The sequence below is a fragment of the Pipistrellus hanaki genome (genome assembly GCF_964339955.1).
Source record: "Pipistrellus hanaki genome assembly, chromosome: 3".
NCBI classification, from domain to species: Eukaryota; Metazoa; Chordata; class Mammalia; order Chiroptera; family Vespertilionidae; genus Pipistrellus; species Pipistrellus hanaki.
In genome coordinates, this window is record NC_140505.1 from 175,216,194 (window position 1) to 175,235,679 (window position 19,486).

Consider the following 19,486-nt stretch of genomic DNA (forward strand, 5'->3'; position numbering starts at 1 on the left):
GAAATAATTTTTATATAAATAAAGTGGATGAACCGAGAATCTCAGAGACGTGTTGTTTAGAGACGTGATAAACTTGAGATTTACTCTGGGGTGTGACAGAGTCAATACTTATTGATTGCTTGCTATAAAACAGGTGCTGTGATGGGTTTCAAAGATTTGTAGACAACTATAAAGCATTGCTTTAATGTAAAAATGCTTAGTCCAGAAAACTAACATAATTTAAGTGATAAATTACTAATAATGTTAAATGGTTTTGTTATCATAAAAACAAAATGTAGACTGTATACAGAATAAATATTGAGATTCCAAAACTTATGTTCTAAAAACAAAAACCCATGTATAAGAACAGAGATAGAAGAAACCTTAAGAGCAATATTAGAGATACTATTTAAATATGTATGGAGGTCTCCAGTTTTAAGATTGCTGAGTCCACACTACCCATATTCCCCTGTAATGTAAGAATCAAGCAATTGGTTAAGAGATAAAAATCAAATGATTATGAACATTAAAAAGTTACAGACATGATAACTAGCCTCTCCAGATGATATAATTGCCTAACTAAAAATTCAACTGGAGCATTTTTATAAACCACAATGTAATTCATAAGATAACCAAGTATAAGGAACCTATCCAACAGTCAACAACTTTCCTATCTACCAGCAACAACCAGTAAGAAAATAAAATGGGAGCTGAAACTGGTTTGGCTCAGTGGATAGAGCTTCGGCCTGCGGACTGAAAAGTCCCAGGTTCGATTCCAGTCAAGGGCATATACCTTGGTTGCAGGCACATCTCCAGTAGGGGGTGTGCAAGAGGCAGCTGATCGATGTATCTCTCTCATTGATGTTTCTAACTCTCTTCCTCTCTGTAAAAATAAAATCAACAAAATATATATTTTTTAAAAGAAAATACAATGGGAAAAGTATTCACAATAGAAACAAATATTGTGAAATAATCAGAAAAAAACAACAAATGTAGATATTTGTGTATTTTAAGTTACTATATAACTACTTAACAACATAAAAAAAGACTTGAAAACATAGAATGTTTTTATATTATACTCCTGACTGGGAAGATTCAATATTTTAAAAAATGACAATTTTCTCCTAATTGATTTGGCATCGTTCTATGAAAGTTCAATAGGTAAGGTCTAACCCTATAAAATTTTTTAGAAGAAAACATATGGGGAAATCTTCATGACATTTGATTTGATAATGATTTCTTGCCAAAAACACAAACATAAGTATAAAAATAGATAAATTGTGCTGAATCCCCCAAAAAAGTTTCTGTGCATCAAAGAATACAATCAACAGCATGAAAAGACAACCTACAGATGGGGACAAAATATTCACAAATCATATATCTGATAAGTAACTAATTAAACTCATATTTACATAATGAGTCATCATGATTTTTTACAACTCATGGCATTTATTGTTTTCACACAATATAAAATATTTATTGCAAAATAAAATCTTGTTTTAAATAATTCAAACAATGTTCAAATAAGTGAAGTAGGAAGTTAATTCCCTGGAAAATTATGCCTTAGATACAACAATTATTACCAGTGTAGTATATATATTTTCAGACCTTCTAAGCACACACAAATAAACATTACATGTAAATTAATGCACCTATATAAAATTAGTTTGTACTATACATAGTATCCTTTAACATATAAATACTACCAAAATTTTCAGAGTCCAACTAACCCTAACAGAAAAAAAAATCAATTTGCATTGGTATAACAAGGAATTTATATAGGAACTTGCATTTATATTGCAAGATCATCATAACAATTCTATAAATAGGAACTAGCCTCCTCTTTTTAAAAAACTGGAAGCAGATGATAAGTTTCTCTTCCAAGGTTGCATAGAAAATAAATAGCAGTTGGGACAATTACTTCAAATAAATTGTAATGCTCATCAGAGCAAAATCCATATAGTAGAATTCTTATTTTGTATCATTCACAATACCTGGCACAATAGTATAAGAAAAATTAGGGTATGATGAATGTTTATATTGTTTCCTGTGCTATATCCTACACATAGCAAATAGTCAATAAATACTTGTGGTACAGATGAGTGGGTAAATGAATAAAATAGGGAAATGTGGAAGGATTCTAAATGAACTAAGATTCTTATCAAACCATCCTTTTTTTTAACCTGTAAGATAAATAATATATTCAGCAGCTCAACTACCCTAGAAGCGCAAAATAAAATTGAATACACAATTGACAAAAGTGATTTCAACCCTAGCTGGTTTTGCTCAGTGGATAGAGCAGTGGCCTCCAGACTAAAGAGTCCCAGGTTCAATTCCAGTCAAGGGCACATGCCCAGGTTGCAGACTCAATCCCCAGTGAAGGGGGCATGCGAGAGGCAGCCAATCAATGATTCTCATTATTGATGTTTCTATCTCTCCCTCCCTACCTCTCTGAAATCAATAAAAATATATTTAAAGTGATTTTAATAATTGCTGATATCCTCTTTAACAGAGAAATGCTACAGTGAAAAATATTGGGCAGTAGACAGTACACAAGTTTATTTACTGTGAGAAAGTAAGTCTTCTCAAACAGTTTTTTTTTTTTAAATAGAAAAGTATTCACAAGAGTTTTGGGTTGAAAAATAATAAGAAAACCTAAGCAAATTAAACTCTTGAAACTCAATTTTTCAAGGTCAAGTGAAAATATTTCATAGGATTGTGGTGAAATTAAAGGGAGATAAGAACTGCAAATTGCTTATCACTGTACCTGGCATATGCTGGGGACTCAGAAAATGCTAGACATTATTATTAACATTATTATTACTACTAGAGGCCTGGTGCATGAAATTTGTGCATTTGTGGGGGAGGAGTGTCCCTCAGCCCAGCCTTTACCCTGTCCAATCTGACATCCCTGTCACAATCCAATATTGCTGGTTCCTAAAAACTTACCTACCTGCCTGTCTGATTACCCCTAACCTCTTCTGCTTTTCAGCCTGATAGCCCTCTAACCACTCCCTGCTGGCCTGATTGATGCCTAACTGCTCCCCTACTAGCCCAATCGCTACCAACTGCCCTCCTCTGCAGGCCTGGTCACCTCCAACTGCCCTCCTCTGCTGGCCATCTTGTGACAATGAGGGGACAACCATCTCATGATGACATGGGGGCAGCCATCTTGTGGTGGCCATCTTGTGACAATGTGGGGGCAGCCAACTTGTGATGCGAGGAAGTGAGGGTCAATTTGCATATTATCTCTTTATTATATAGGATTATCATAATACTTCCCTAAAATACATAAAATGGAGCCTTTCCAATGATAAAGTTTTAGTTGCTGTTTTAAAAGTTATAAAATTGACTGCATGAAAATCTAGATCAAAATGAATGCTTGACAGTAAAGCAAAAATACATTCTTTTATAAATGTCTGCATCTGCCTAGATACAGCAACAGGCATCTGCTCCTTGAACAAGTATGCAATAGATGAAATGTCTACTGGCCTAATTTCCATAACCATTGCATTAATTAGTTTCCTTTAGCCACTGTAACAAATCACCATTAACTCAGTAGTTAACACAACAATTAATTTATTCTCTGACAGTTATTGAGATCAGAAGTCCAAAAGAAGTTTCGGGCTAAGATCAAGGTGAAAGCAGGACTGGTTACTTCCTGAGGCTCTAGGAGAGAAACTGTGTCCTGTCTTTTCCATTTTCAAGACACCTCTTGCATTCCGTGGTGCATAGCTCCTTCCTCCATCTTCAAAGCTAGCATCATAACATTTTTATATTCCTCTCTGCTTTCCTCCTAATATCATTTTCCGTTATTCTGAGGACCCTGATGATTATATTGTGTTCACCTAAAAAAATCCAAGAAAATCTCCCTATTTCAATATCCGTATCTTGATCACATCTGCAAAGTCCCTTTACCAACATATTCACAGGTTCTAGATACTAAAACACTAGAGATTTATGGAGGGAGGGAGTGAAGGAAGGAGGACAGGAAGAAGGGAGGGAGGAAGGGAGGCCTTATTCTGTTCCTCATGGTCCATTCTCTGTTCCCCAAAGATTCACATCCATCCACATGTAAAACCCATTCACCATATCTTAACATCCCCCGGTATTGAGGATATTGAGATTACAACATCAACTTAAACTCAAATTCTCATCTAGATTTCAACAGCTCAGAAGTCCAAAATATCATCAGCTAATACAGGTATGAGTGACACTCTAAAATAGCCTGAGATAAAATTCTTCTTCATCTGTGAGTCTTTGAAATTAGAAAACAAATTATTTGCTCCCTAAATACAAAAGTAAGTTTAGGATAACAATTATAAGACAGAGAAATAGAAGAGAAAAGGGGACTCAACAACCACAAGAAATTTAGAAAACTACCTGGGAAAATCCCATTCGGTTTCAGGCCTAGGAATAATCCTTTGTAATTCTCAGCTCTATCTTCTGCGTCCTTGGCTCTGCCCTCTGAGTCTTACTTCCTGTTTCAAAAAGGTTAATATATATTTGCAGTTGAATAGTTTTATAAGACTATTTCTTTTCTGCAACAATCCATTCCTTTAGGAATCTAACAGCCTCTTGTATTTTGTGTTTTCCTTTTCCTTTCAGTCCAAGCAGGCAGTATCTCTGCTGATACACTGAATTCAAAAACCTTGTGGGTCTCGCACGTATGGCACAGGAACGTATTCCAGTAAACTAGAGACTCCTCCATAGATCTTGCCTGGTTAATCCCATCCCTGAATTGTGCTAAAATGAATTAAGAGATCTATGAGACACACATCTAATCTCTTTAAAGAGTTTTCTGTGTCAGTGAATAATAGGATGTTTTGATGCTACTGAAGAACTAAAAAATAGTTATCCAGCCCCCTTTTCTCCTCTTCAGAACACACTTTTTTGACAGTGAACCTACAAATTTTAGCATCTTTTTTCAATCACGATAGGCTGAGAAAGTCCCAAGCCATCTAGTTCTGGTCCCTTTCTGCTCAAAAATTCTTCAATTTATCTCTTTCCTCTCACATTTTGCCAACAAGAAGAACAAGACCTCACCTTCAATATTTTGCTCGGAAATCTCCTGAGCCAAATATCCAAGTTCACCAATTACTAGTTCTGCTTTCCACATAACTACAGAACACAATTCTATTAGACTTTCTGCTACTATACAGTAAGTATCTCCTTTCCTCCAGTTTTCAATAACATGTTCCTCATTTAATTTTCAGTCCTTACCAGAAGTATCTTTAACATTCATGTATACCAACATTCTCTCTATGATGATTTAGCTATTCTTTAAGACAGCAATTAAGAGTGTAAGAACTTTTAAAACTTTCAGTACCTGACTGTTTACCTCTTTTCCCTTTTATTCCTTCTCATGTAAAAAAAAACAACAACAACATCCAACACAACAACAGCCATCAGTGTGAAAGAATCAAAATTATACTATGTTGTTGTGTGTGTTTTTTGTCATATTGGCAAAAAAAAAAAATCTTTTTTGTGTGCCACAGAATTTTACTAATTAGTTTATGTGTGCCATAAGATTAAAAATAAGGAGCCAGGGGGAGGAAGGGTTGAAAATGGTTGCTCTAAGATTATACAGGTTCTCTACCATTCTCCTCACTTTTTAAGCCTTACCAGTAGTGCCTTTAATATCCATGTTTTTAAAAACATTCTATTTATGACAATTTAGGTATTCTCTAAGACAACCTAGGTTTTCTCTACCTCGCACTTCCTTCGGAGCCCTCACTGGTAGGATCTTTAAGATTCATATTTCTGTCCCAAGCAGTCTAGTCTTATTCTCCCATGCTACTCAGAACTCTTCCAGCCTCTCCCCACTACACAATTACAAAGCCACTTCCACATTTTCATGTATTTGTTACAGCAGCATCTCACTTCCTGGTACCAAAATCTGCATTCGTTTCCCAGAACCGCTGTAACAAACAACCACATACTTAATAGCTTTAAACAACACAAATGTATTCCCTTACTAGTTCTGCATGTTGAAAGCTCAAAATTATTCTCACTGGGCTAACATCAAGGTGTTGGCAGGGCTGGTTCCTTCAGGAGGTCATAGGGAAGGAGCCATTTCCTGTTCTTCAGAGAACTCCATCCCCAGTCCTTGGTTCGTGACCACGTCACTTCCAACCCTGCTTCATCATCACATCTCCTTCTCTGACTCTGACCCTCCTGCTTGTCTCTCAGGCGGGCCCTAATGACCACATTGGGTCCATCTGGATAATCCAGGATGTTTCTTCATCACAGGGTCCTTACCTTCATCACTTCTGTAAAATCCCTTAGCCATGTAAGGTCACCTATTCGAAGGTTGTAAACATGAAGATGTGGACATGTTTTGGGAGGATTAATCTGCCTATCACAGTCATGTTCATAATCAACTATATTCTGTTTATAATATGTAACCCATGCCCTGCTGGCATGGCTCAATGGTTGAACATCAATCTATGAGTCATGGTTCAATTCCTGGTCAGGGCACATGCCCAGGTTGTGGGTCCGATCCCTAGTGTGGGGCATGCAGGAGGCAGCCAATCAATGATTCTGTCTCATCATAGCTGTTTCTATCTTTGTCTCCCTCTTCCTTCCTCTCTGAAATCAATAAAAATACTTTTAAATTGTATTTTAAAATAAATAAAATAAAATATGTAACTCTTGTTTTCAATTACATAGTTTCAAGCACTACCCCCACTGACTGCCAGCTAATTAAGCTACCGTTTGTGTCATTTCCACATTTAAAATGTTGGTTCTTTTAAAAGTTTCAGCAAGAAGAAAATCAGCAACAAAATAAGACTATGTGTTGAATCACAATTCCCAAAGCTGTCGATAGCTGAGTAATTCCTTGACTCATAATTATTGTTTGGAATCCCTATCACAAAACCATAACTATTCTGGAGTTGAAAGATACGTAAAGGATCATCTCAGTTTCAAGGACGATGAAAATAAGGCCTAAGGAGGTTAAATGATCTACCCAATGACAAACTCTAACATAGAGAAGAGGGAACATAAATTCAGTTTACAAATAGCTAATGAGTAGCTGTATGGAAATCTGTTCTAAGAGCAAGCATAATGAAAGCTGCTGCATTTACATAAAAATAATTTCTTGCCAAAACCAGTTTGGCTCAGTGGACAGAGCATCAGCCTGTGGACTAAAAGGTCCCAGGTTCGATTCTGGTCAAGGGTATGTACTTTGGTTGCGGCCACATATCCAGTAGGGAGTGTGCTAGAGGCAGCTGATCGGTGATTCTCCCTCATCAATGTTTCAGATCTCTCTCTCTCTCTCTCTCTCTCTCTCTCTCTCTCTATATATATATATATATATATATATATATATATATATTTTTTTTTTTTTTTAAAAGAATTTCTTAATCTCAGGTCAATTTACATTTAGTCACTGGGCTTCTTAAGTATTAAGGCAAGTAAAAATAAAGTAGTTTTCTATTTAGCAAAAAGAATTTCAGAAAAACTTCATCAGATTCAGGAAAATAGAGACATACTTGCCAGAATGCTACACATGATGGTTATCAGGCCAAATAACAGAGGTTCTACTATTGTCGGTCTAATGACTAGATTGGAAAAAATTCTGAAAGTCTGTGGACCCTACAAGCAGAATAGTTTCTGGTTTCTCTGGATATAAGGCGATTAACTCAGTGCTTTCATGGAAACCTAAGATAAATGCCTGGTAATAAAAGTGCATGGCATATAAATGCTTTTAAGCAAACTGATATATCTTCATTTTAATTTTTAAATAGCACCCAAATTATACTGTGCCCAATGCTACCTATTTCTTTCAAATCAACACAAACCAGAACCACTTGATATAAGGACTTTGAACAAGCCAGTGAAAACTGATACTGATGAATAGGCCTTTCAATAAATAAAGGAAAAATACATTACCCTAAATACCAGTTATTTTCATCTGAAAAGAAGAAAAATGTCCTTTTTGACGTATAGAACCAACTAAAGACTCAAAAACTATAACTTTGGGCTTTCAGAAGAAGGCAGCATGAGTTTCCCTGGTCTCTCCCCCTTGAAGTTGCCACAAATTGAACAGCTATAATTCAAGAAAGAATTCTCTGCTGGACACACCAACATGGCTGAGCTGTGGACATCGAAACATCTGAAGGTGGGGAAATCAGAATGAACCGGGGAAGGAAAAGAAGAGGAGCAGAGATGGGTGCTGCAGACATGGCCCAGAGCTCATTGTGAGTCTTTAGAGAGGGAACGAATCCCTGAGGAGCAGACAGGTTCAGGGAGCAATCCTGCCTGGAGTGGTCCATATGTGCTGGGCTGAGGCCAATGTCAGGGTGGGGGTGGAGAGGCTGGGGGAGAACGGCGAGATGGAGTTCAGAGGTGTGGCTGCGGTTGTCTGGTGGCTGCCATTGTCAGGTAGAAAAACAAGGCCATGGGGCCTGGCACTTCTCCTCACCCTCTCCCGGCTCGCAGAGGGCCCCAGAAGATGCTGTAGCACCCATCGAGGATCTGCAGCCCAGAGAGCTGGGGAGGCAGAAGCATGCTGTTGCCAATCCCAGCGACAAGGATGGAGATACAGTGGTGAGGCAGCTGAGGTCTGGCTGTAGCCAATACTGAAAGGAGAACAAAGCCGCAAAGGCACCAGCTGGCTCTCCCAGCTCAGCCTGTCTCACCCATGGCACTGCAGGGCCAGCAGTGTCAGGTGGGGTAGCACTAGGATTTCTTGGGCTCAGCAGCTCACCATCCACCACATCTCCCCATGGGGTTGGTGCCCTGAAGTGATTTGGTTACCGAAGAGACAGTCACCTCCCCAGGGAAATCAGACCATTTTCCACTGCCCCTGCAGAGAGATCCAAGAAGCCAGATCAATGCAAGAGAAACAAAAAAGACTTATGCTTTAGCGCCACCTACTGAGAAACAAAAGAAAGACCTCTTGACCTCCTAAATAGAGAAATGCTACTCTTAAAAAAACAAAAAAGCAAAACAAAACATATACTATATATCCCTATGTTCGTTGCGTCATTATTTATGGTGGCCAAGATGTGGAAACCACCAAAGTGTCCTTTTATAGATGGTTAGATAAAGAAGATGTGGTACACGTACACAATGGAATACTACTCGGCCATAAGAAAAGATGAAATAGTTTCATTTGTGACAACGTGGATAGATCTTGAGAATGTTATGCTAAGTAACAGGAATCCGACAGAAAAAGTCAAGACCATATGATTTCACTTATATGTGGGATATAAAACTGAGAACAACAAATGATCAAGTAAGACAAACAAATAAAAACTCATAATCACAGACACCATTATGGTGATTACCAGAGGGCAACGGGGTAGGAGGGAGGTAGTAAATGGTAAAAGGGGTCAAATACATGGTGATGGAAGAATTTATTTTGGGTGGTGAACACACAATGCAATAAACAGATGATAATTTTATTAACCAATATTATTCCAATAGATTTAATTTAAAAACCATTGCTTTATATATGTATATGTTGGATATATTGTTGTGCCAATAATGATATTTTAATCTTTATTAAATTGACAATATTTAAAATAGTTGGCAAAATTCCTCAGATCATTTTTATATACAATCTGATAATTGGTGAAGACTAGAACATAGCTTAATGTTTGAGGCTCTTTTCACTGTATAGTCAGAATGTAGATGTTTAGGGAAAAGATTAAAAAATCTCATCAGCAATTTGAGGGTGTGTCAAAATATAAAAATTATCATGGCTGTAAAAATTAGTTGCTTATAAAAAAACAACTTTATTTTCCCTCTTAACAGAAATAATTAACTTAATTAAAAAATCAAAACCACAACATCCAGATAAGTACCTAAACATTTCACTGAACATACTTTCAAACCCAAACATACACACACACACACACACGTACCCATATACACACACACACACACACACACACACACGATTTTACATAAATTAGGCCATGCACATAGTGCTAGTTTGAAATATGTTCATTCTGCTCCTTTAAAAGTCCGGGTTATCTTTTCATTTCAATAAGTGCAAACTATATAATAAATTCTATAGAATGCTCCATAATTTATTTAACAAATCCCTATTGTACTATATTATTCTTGGTTATTGTCTTTTTTGATACAGTACACCTTGAAAAACATCCTGTTCCAACCTGTTTACCAACTTGCCCAATTCCCTCCTCAAGATAAATTCCACAGTTAAATTATCTACAATTAGAAGTGCTGGCTGAGAGACTATGGATATTTTAAACTCAGACCTAACAGAAATTTGCCTAATGCTTGTTGAGAGCAATTTGCCAGTATTTATTAGGATTCTTATAGGGGCCCTGGTGAGAGGGGGTGGTCTGCTGAGCTGTGGCAGGCAGGGTGGCATAGTGAGGTCCAGAGAACAGAGTCGCTGGGATGAGAAAGGGGCTGCAGGGCAACAGAGAGAAAAGGGTACATAATGGGCACAGGTCACAAAGGGCAGAAAAGTTAAAAGCACAGCCTCAGATAATTAAGCATAGGAGGAGAATTTGGTTTCCAGAAAAAAAGTAACAGAGGGATTGGTAGCTGAAGTTGCTAAATCAAAGAGCAGAGCTTTATGCGAACCTGGCTTAAAAGGGAGTGCTCCCCAAGTGAAAACGAATTCCTCATACCTGGACTTCCTCACACCCTGACATGTGGGAGGACTGGAGATCTGCAGATTCCCCCTCCCCTCACCCCTCAGGGGCACAGTCTGGTGCAGGAGCAGTCATCTCTAAACCTGCAAAGTCAGTAATCAGCACTCCCACCCTGTCCTCAGTCACTCAGAGACAAAAAAAAAAAAAAAAAAAAAACCTGCAGAAGACCCCCCTTAGCCCACCTGCTAGAGAGAATGGGCAACAGGACGCTCTGTGAGCTGCGATAAGGAAGGTGTGGAGGAGCTGTCTCAGGAGAGAGCCAACCATGGACAGCCAACCATGTTTCGTATCACATAACCAAAAGAGACCCACAGTTGGGCATGTTTAATACCCCCTGGAGAAACTACAGGCACAGTTGGACAAGGAGGAGTATACCACATTCGAGTCTGCACTGACGTTTGAGAATGACTTCATACAAAAGAGAAGTGATCAATGTGCACAACAGTGACCAAATGGTGATGGTGGGCATCTGGATGTAAAAACCATAAGTGAAGAAATGAAACCCTAGAATATACACATTTGTTACTTAATTCTGACAATAAGCCAGGGACTATGATGGCATTAGACCTTGGATGGTGAGCAATACATTCTCCTTACTTTTATGGAACTCACAGCCCAGCACATATTGGTAATAATTATGTAATGGTTAGGATAAATTCTCTTAAAGTCCTATAAACAGTTCATAGTAAGGTGAACTTTAAGTACTATATGTTGGTTTGATTATCCTATTTAGTTTTCCACAATAAATTAATATTGGAATTTGAGTGGATATCATCAAATTGTCCATAACATAGATATGAAAAATGTTATGGTTTCTTAGATACAATTGCTTCATATTTGTTGCAAAATAGGAAAGAATAGTTTTGAGATATAACACTATTCTAAACAATTACTGTGAATTATTTCCTGTCCTGGACTATTTTTCTCCCCATGCTTTATGTATTATAAGTACATAGACATACCTTTGCTATTACACTGTTTTTTGTTTTTTTATAACATGCTTTTTCATTTTTATGTAGAAATATTTCATTGTAGTTTCAAATTTCTTAACTGTGTTTGACTTATTTTACTTTTCTGAAATTCCCCTAAGGGCTTGTAGTCCATAGAATACAATAGGAATTTGAAGATGATACAATTGAATTAAAATTACTTAATGAAGAGCAAAATGGGTTCAAAATTATAGTCAATGTTTTATTGTTCGCCTCTCATTTTGGGGTTGTACTAATAATTCCACACATTATTCTACAACGGTCCACTGTGCTAAGAAAAGAAATCACTATGCTCTTATAGAGCCCTAGTATGTTTCTTTGTAAACCATTTTTTATTATTTTAATACAAATAATGACTTAATTTCAAATAGCATTTTAATAAATATTTATGGATCATAAATATTAAAATCTCACACGAGTAACTCCATTTTTCTGGAACTAGCAACATGACGAAAATAAAACAACCACATAAAATTATGTAAAATATGTGTTTGCATATGCATATATGTACAGCAAGTTATATAAATATATTACTGACCTTAACCGAAGAAAAATTACAAAGCGAGCAAGATACTAACTCTATTTCCAAAGGGAAAAAGGATTTACTTAAAAACATAGGCAACCGTTTTTTATGTCTTATTTTACCTTAAGAAAAGCAAACCGTTACCTGTGCAAGAATAGGGAAGCCAAGGTTCCTACATCCATTGCAAGGAGTCAACGCTTCCCAGAGTCCTGAGGGCCCACAAGTGTTTTCATCATCATCTTCTTCTTCCACTTCTCCTGGTGACAAATTTATTGTAGATGAAGTTCTCTGAAATTAAATTTATATTAGACCAATGTATTATATCAATGTTATTTAGATATTTTAACATCAATTAAATTTAAATTTTTATGGTGTATTGTAGCAAGCAAGTCAACTTAATTCTAGCCATAGTTGTGTGACTGCACCATCCAACTCAGCCAAAAAAAAAAAAAAAATATATATATATATATATATATATATATATATATATATATATATATATATATATATTTCAATTTTAAGTTGAGAGTGAAAAAATTGGGTGGGAAAGACTGATAATATACAAAGTTCGTAACAAAGAACAGGACACGAAAATGACTCAAGTAATAGCTGAATAGCAACAAATGAGAAAAATCTTATGATTTCTAAATACAATCAGAATAATAATAGGCAAATACTTTTTTAAAATAGAAATTACTTTAAAAATCCGATTTTTTCACAATGTCACCAAAAACATAGTCTCCTTTAAAAAAAATGATTTCTAAGATATTATCAGATAAAGAAAGGTAGTACTTTTTAAATGAATCATAGGACTTCCATTTTGAACATGGTCTAAGCCATAAGGACAAGGACAAAAGGTGTCTGTTAAAAGCGGATGAGGAATCTCAAGAAAAGTTTTGGATAATAATAAACAGATGAGTAGATATTACCCAATTTAGGAAATTTGAGAAAACTGAAAGCCAAGTGCCTGCAGAGGAGAAAATAAGAAGCAGGCCTGTTCATGCCTCAGCACCCTCCAAAGGGCTTAACGAATGGAGAGATTCACTACTTCTGAAGGTGTAGGTGCCAAATAGGGCTAAAACAGAATGGACACTATATATTAGAAAAAGTTAGACCCCCTAGTTACACCCCCTCATCTAGCCAAGAAACTAAATCTTTACCACCTGACAAGGAATTGGAAATTTATTTTCTGTTGAGGTAGATGCAAAGGGATTATGAATTCTAAGAATCCATGCATAGTGAGCAGAGAAGCCTCTCTCAAAAAAGGAACAAAAAAATTAAGTGAATACCTATGTAATAGATAAGGAATCCCACCCAACCCCAGGGCCTACCATATTTACCTTAGAGAATATGGCAGCTAGGGTTATATTCCTCCAGACAGGAAAATAGAATATATTTCTCGCTATAAAAATTAACCTCCTAAGAGAAAAGATTTATCAGCGCCTAGAAATATGGTGAGATCAGTGCTGTAAGGCCTGCTATGAAGGCCACATCTGGACAAACTCCACCCAGAAAAACAGTTTCTAAGTTTTTAGTTAAATTTGACCAAGAACCAAAAGCTCACTGCAAATTTAAAAGAAGTCTTTAACAGAGAACAAAATAAATATACAGAAACAACGTTATAGAAATAGAAGATATTTGTATTCCTGAACAAGAACAGAATACTGCCAAAACCGGTTTGGCTCAGTGGATAGAGCATCAGTCTACAGACTGAAAGGTCCCAGGTTCGATTCTGGTCAAGGGCATGTACATTGTTTGCAGGCACTTCCCCTATAGGGGGTGTACAGGAGGCAGCTGATCGATGTTTCTCTCTCATCGATGTTTCTAGCTCTCTATCCCTCTCCCTTCCTCTCTGTAAAAAAAATCAATAAAATATATTTTTAAAAAGAACAGAATTCTATCAAACAAATACATAAAATCCAACAGGAAAGTTGGAAAATAAGTGTGAGGACATTCCCAGAACATAGAACAAAAGATGAAATAAGTTAAAAGCTAAGGTAAGTAGGGGGTCAAACTAAGAGATCCATGTGGAGTTGGTAGGAATTTATCAAAGAACTAAAGCGAGAAATTTTGCCAGAACTGAAGAAAAATTCCATATTCAAAGAACCTGCTAAATGTTCAGCAAGGGGAATTTTTTTTTTTTTTTTTTTTTTAGAAAAAAAGGAAGATAGTAAGGCTGCCTAAAAATCTTCGGAAAGTATCATTCAGCACAATACTGACAGATCATGACTACTGAAGTAAGTAAAGATATTTTATATGTTGAATTGCAAATAGCACCCCAATGCCTTCCAAATGTTACTTTTAAAAATCAGATATAAAGCTTTATACAACTATTTTTGGCATTCACATCTTAAATTTCCCTTAATCAATTTCCAATAATTAAGCAATTAATCTTCCAATCATAAGTTACTGTCCATAAGATGCAAAAATAATAACTATAATCTTTTGAGCACTATTATTCATTATTCTAATTCACACAACTACCCCTTGAGGTAAATACTAAACTAAGGCATAGAGAGGTCAGGTGAAACCCAAGGTCACAGAGCTGGAAAGTGACAGAAAAAGAATTCCTACCCAACTGTCTGACCCTAAGCTTACCCTTACCCTTGTGTTGCATGGCCTCTCGTTCAGCACAATGACCTGTGAAGGGCCAAGCTGATACAATGGCAGTTTAAAGTGAAGAAGCATATTTGCTAATATATTTCTACTGTATGATGATATTCCCCAAAGTATTTTGTTATCTCTGACAGCCAGTGAAAATTTCTGCAGTCTGGTACATAGCCCCATACTTTCATAAGTACACATTTCTCAAATCAGTAATATAAGATGTTTATCACAGGGGTTTTTGGTCCTACAGATCATCTGGGTGAAAATATTTGGGGATATCCAAAACCTTAATATCGCAAGAGCATCAGTATGATCAATGCTGTCTACAAAAATGAATAGAATGATCAAATAGGCATCTCCTTCACCAACTCACAATTGGTTTGACCATCAAGGTTGAGATGGCATGGCACTATAAGTTATTACACTCTTGACTAAGGATTATCAATATTTCGTAGGCATATCAGTTCTTTTCTTCCAATGTCTCTTTCTCCTTCCCAAAGAAAAACTCTTTATGTATCTACTCTGTTCACACATCACCAATATATAACATAATTTTATTAATCTCCAGCTTTCTTATCTTCAAAGTAGGCATTATAATAATTCCTACTTAACAGGGGTTTATGAGGATAAAAATTAATTGCTTAACAGTGACTGGCAAGTAAACAATTATCAATAAATATTGTCATTTACATTATTATCTTTATCTTATGTACATATACATAGCAGACATGTACAAGTATCCTACTCAATTGTAAGTTAAGTAAAGCAAACATTGTCTTATTCACACTTGTATCTCTTACCATGTGTTATACATAATGGATTTTAATAATTGTTGGATGAATTATTAAAAGACTGAATTTCAAACTATCATTCTCATTTGACTACCTAGAAATGTTTACCAATATTAACAGATGTACATAATTACAGCCCAAATCTCATTATTGTTATTTTAATTTCATTTAATGGTGGTCATTACCAATAACATTAACAAAAATAACTAAATTTATCAGTGGTTTAGTACTGCCCCCTAAAGACAGTATATAAATAAGCTGTTTAAAACCATAATTTTCCACTTCGCTACTTTACAATTAAAGATGTCTAAGAAAGATTTTATCAAACTAAACAATCTTCAATTATATGTGGGGAGGAAAGCCCCATGAACATACAAACTCAAAGATTATTTCATTTCAAATGACCTAAGCTTTTTACTGATATCCAACTGTGTTCCTAAAGTTCTAGATGTCAGGAAATTCTTCCATAGAATATGAACCTAAATTTACATAAAATTTGAACCTATTAGATTTATTGGTTAATACATAGAGATTATGCAGAATAAATATTGGACCAGTTCTATACTGTTTCAAAGAATAAATATCATAATACATAAATACACTGTTTCCCCAAAAATTAGACAGTGTCTTATATTAATTTTTTCTCCCAAAGTTGTGCTAGTTCTTATTTTCAGGGGATGTCTTATCTTTCCACGCGCTAGATCTCATTTTTGGAGGATGTCTTTTTTTCAAGGAAACACGGTACTATGGGGAAACAAATTTAAGCTCAATCAAAGAAAAATACTTCTAGAATAGCTACCTTAGTCTAACATTGAAGATATTGGATTTCCTTATGTGATATCTGAACGTAATATAAAAATGTTATTATATGAATATATATAATATTTTACTTAATTATTTTAACATATTATAATAGTGTGTATATTTCACTTGCTCTCATTGTGTTCATCTCATATTCAAACTAGTATTGAATTCAGCACCTGCTTTATTTCATAACGAGAGCATTCACACCAATCATTAGTGAGCTACTTAGATTTCACCAAAACCTCTACAGTGGAGAAGGAGAGTGGGCTTTAAATTGCACAACTGAACCCCTCCCCAAAATATTTTTCTCCTTGGAATGATGGTTGGGTAGAAGGGTGCTTTCACTGCCCCTTCCACCAAGAAGTGCCCAGGTTCCTTGGTATCTACTTTCTCCCACAGGTTTTTTTCCATTTGCTCTTCAAATTCCTCTAACCTTTATTATGCAGAGCAGTTTAACACTAGTGGGCACCTTATCTCCAAACTTGCATTGCCAATCCCATTAGACAGATGACCTTACATAAGCATTATTCATTTTTGTCCATTTGAAAGGCAATGCCAAAAGAAGATACACCCGTGTTATTTTTTTATAATACGTTTTAAAATTGGAGTTCTAAGAGCCTACTGCGCCACTGAGAGAGGGGGAACATTGTAAATGCTAAGGTGGTTTATTTATATCAAAACTATAACAGTGCCAATGATCAAACAGATACGGGTCAGTAATGGTTATTACTCCGGAGGAACAGACTCACTTATCTTACATTCAGTCCTGAGAAAGAGATCACAGTTTAATGCATTAGCCATGTTCAAACAACTTAGTGTCAAATGTGATATTTTTATCAGCTTCAAAACACTAAACACCTGTTCAAAATTTTCTGAAAATAATTCTGCAATGCTACCCTACACTATCTTTTCACCACAGCCAATTCCTCTGGGTTACCGAAACTCACCAACCCTACAACTTGTAAGTTTTCTGAAAAACAAAATTTATATCGGAATCATTTGGAATTAGCTATTAATTCTAACTTGCATTTATAGCTGCATGGGGGAAACAACAAATATTTATGCAATGAGTACACTAAGCCCATCTCCTCACATACACACACCAAAATGATGTTACTGTGCATGGTGACATTCTAAACTTGGGGGTTTGCCACTATCAAAAGTAATTCATATTTATTGAAAGATAGAATTGCTATTAGAGCAATATTTTATTTATTTTTTTAACAAATCTTTATTGTTCGGATTATTACAGGTGTTCCTCTCCTCCCCCCCTTAGCTCTCCTCGACCTGATTCCCAACTCCACCCCACGCCCTTACCCCCACCACTATCTTCATCCATAGGTGTAAGATTTTCGTCCAATCTCTTCCTGCACCCCTCAGTCCCCTTTCCCCTGTGAATTATTAGTTCAATTCCTTTCTATGTCCCTGATTCTATTATAGTCACCAGTCCATTTTGTTCTTCAGATTTTTTTTAATTCTCTTGTTTTTTAGATTTGCTTGTTGGTAGATATGTATTTGATGCCTTTTTGTTGTTCATAATTTTTTACCTTTACCTTTTTCTTCTTCTTTCTCTTCTTAAAGATTACCCTTCAACATTTCATGTAATCCTGGTTTGGTGTTAATGAACTCCTTTAACTTTTTCTTGTCTGTGAAGCTCTTTATCTGACCTTCAATTCTGAATGATAGCTTTGCTGGGTAGAGTAATCTTGGTTGTAGGTTCTTGTTGTTCATCATTTTGAATATTTCTTGCCACTCCCTTCTGGCCTGCATAGTTTCTATTGAGAAATCAGTTGACAGTCGTATGGGTTCTCCCTTGTAGGTAATTAGTTGTTTTTCTCTTGCTGCTTGTAAGATTCTCTCTTTGTCTTTTGCTCTTGGATCTTACTTATGATGTGTCTTGATGTATTTCTCTTTGGATTCTTCCTGTTTGGGGTCCTGTGCGCTTACTGAACTTGTAGTTCTATTTCTTTCACCAGGTAGGAAACGTTTTCTGTCATTATTTCTTCCATTAAGTCTTCAATGTTCTGCTCACTCTCATCTTCTGGCACCCCAAAAATCCGGATGTTGGTACATTTTAAGCCATCCCAGAGGCTCCTTACACTATCCTCACACTTTTGGATTCTCCTTTCTGCTTTTCTGGTTGGATGATTTTTGCTTTCTTATATTCCAGTTCTTTGGTTTGATTCTTAGGCTCCTTACACTATCCTCACACTTTTGGATTCTTCTTTCTGCTTTTCTGGTTGGATGATTTTTGCTTTCTAATATTCCAGTTCTTTGGTTTGGTTGATCTATAGTTGAGTTTCTGTATATTCTTTATTTCAGATTGTGTATGCTTAATTTCTGGCTGGTCCTTTTCCATTATTTTGGTATTCTCATTCAGGTCCTTGAAGGTCTCACCAAGCTTCTTGGAGGTCTCATCAAGTTTCTCAAAGGTTTTTAGAAGATTCTTCAGTAATCTTATAAATGTGATTCTGAACTGTATCATCCATTAGTTTATTCTCCTCCATCTCTCCCATTCGTGTCATGCTTCTGTGTTTCCTCATTTTGGCTATCTCCCTGTGTTGATAGAGTGGCTTTATGTGGCCGGTGGCCTATAGGGGTCAGTAGCTCAGCTTCCCCAATCACCTGAGGTGGTCGCTTTTGCTATATCCCTTTGTGGGCTTAGTGCACAGTGTTGGTGTAATTAAACCTTGATTGCTGTTGGTATACTGGAGGAATTGACCTCCAGGCCAATTGTCTGTGAGGATTCATTGTGTCTATAAAGGAAGAATTGCTGCGCTGGAGACACATCTTGTTTCAGTGGGGCTTTGGTGCTCACTGAGACTGTCTCCCGAATGTGTCACTTATGGGTGTGAGGGATTGAAACTGAGCACAATAACTCTGGTTTCTGGGTCTCAATGAGGTACAGTTTAGCTACTGTCTGAGGCCAGTACTGTTGCAGAAGCTACAGCGTGAACTACAGTCCCGTCCTTCTTGGATCTGTTTGCCCCAGGTTGCAATTTTGCTAAACTGCAACAGAGAGGGCCATTCATATGCAAAGTCCACTGCTTGGTGCTTGGATGTGTTGTGGGGGGTGGAGTCTCAGAGTGGAGTCTCAGGGTGGAGTATCAGGGTGGAGTCTCAGGGCGTCACTAGGCTGGGGCGTGACCAACA

At 36.5% G+C, this 19,486-nt stretch overlaps 1 protein-coding gene across 17 annotated transcripts in view; it reads right to left on the reverse strand.

The window, feature by feature from the left end:
• The window catches only part of ANKS1B (ankyrin repeat and sterile alpha motif domain containing 1B), a 774,190-nt gene that overhangs the window by 583,855 nt on the left and 170,849 nt on the right, over nt 1–19,486 (reverse strand). For all 17 annotated transcript variants that reach the window (XM_084876364.1, XM_084876380.1, XM_084876382.1 and 14 more), the window contains exon 9: nt 12,276–12,419. In XM_084876364.1, coding sequence (XP_084732490.1) covers nt 12,276–12,419 — 144 coding nt within the window. The remainder of the gene's footprint in view (nt 1–12,275; nt 12,420–19,486) is intronic.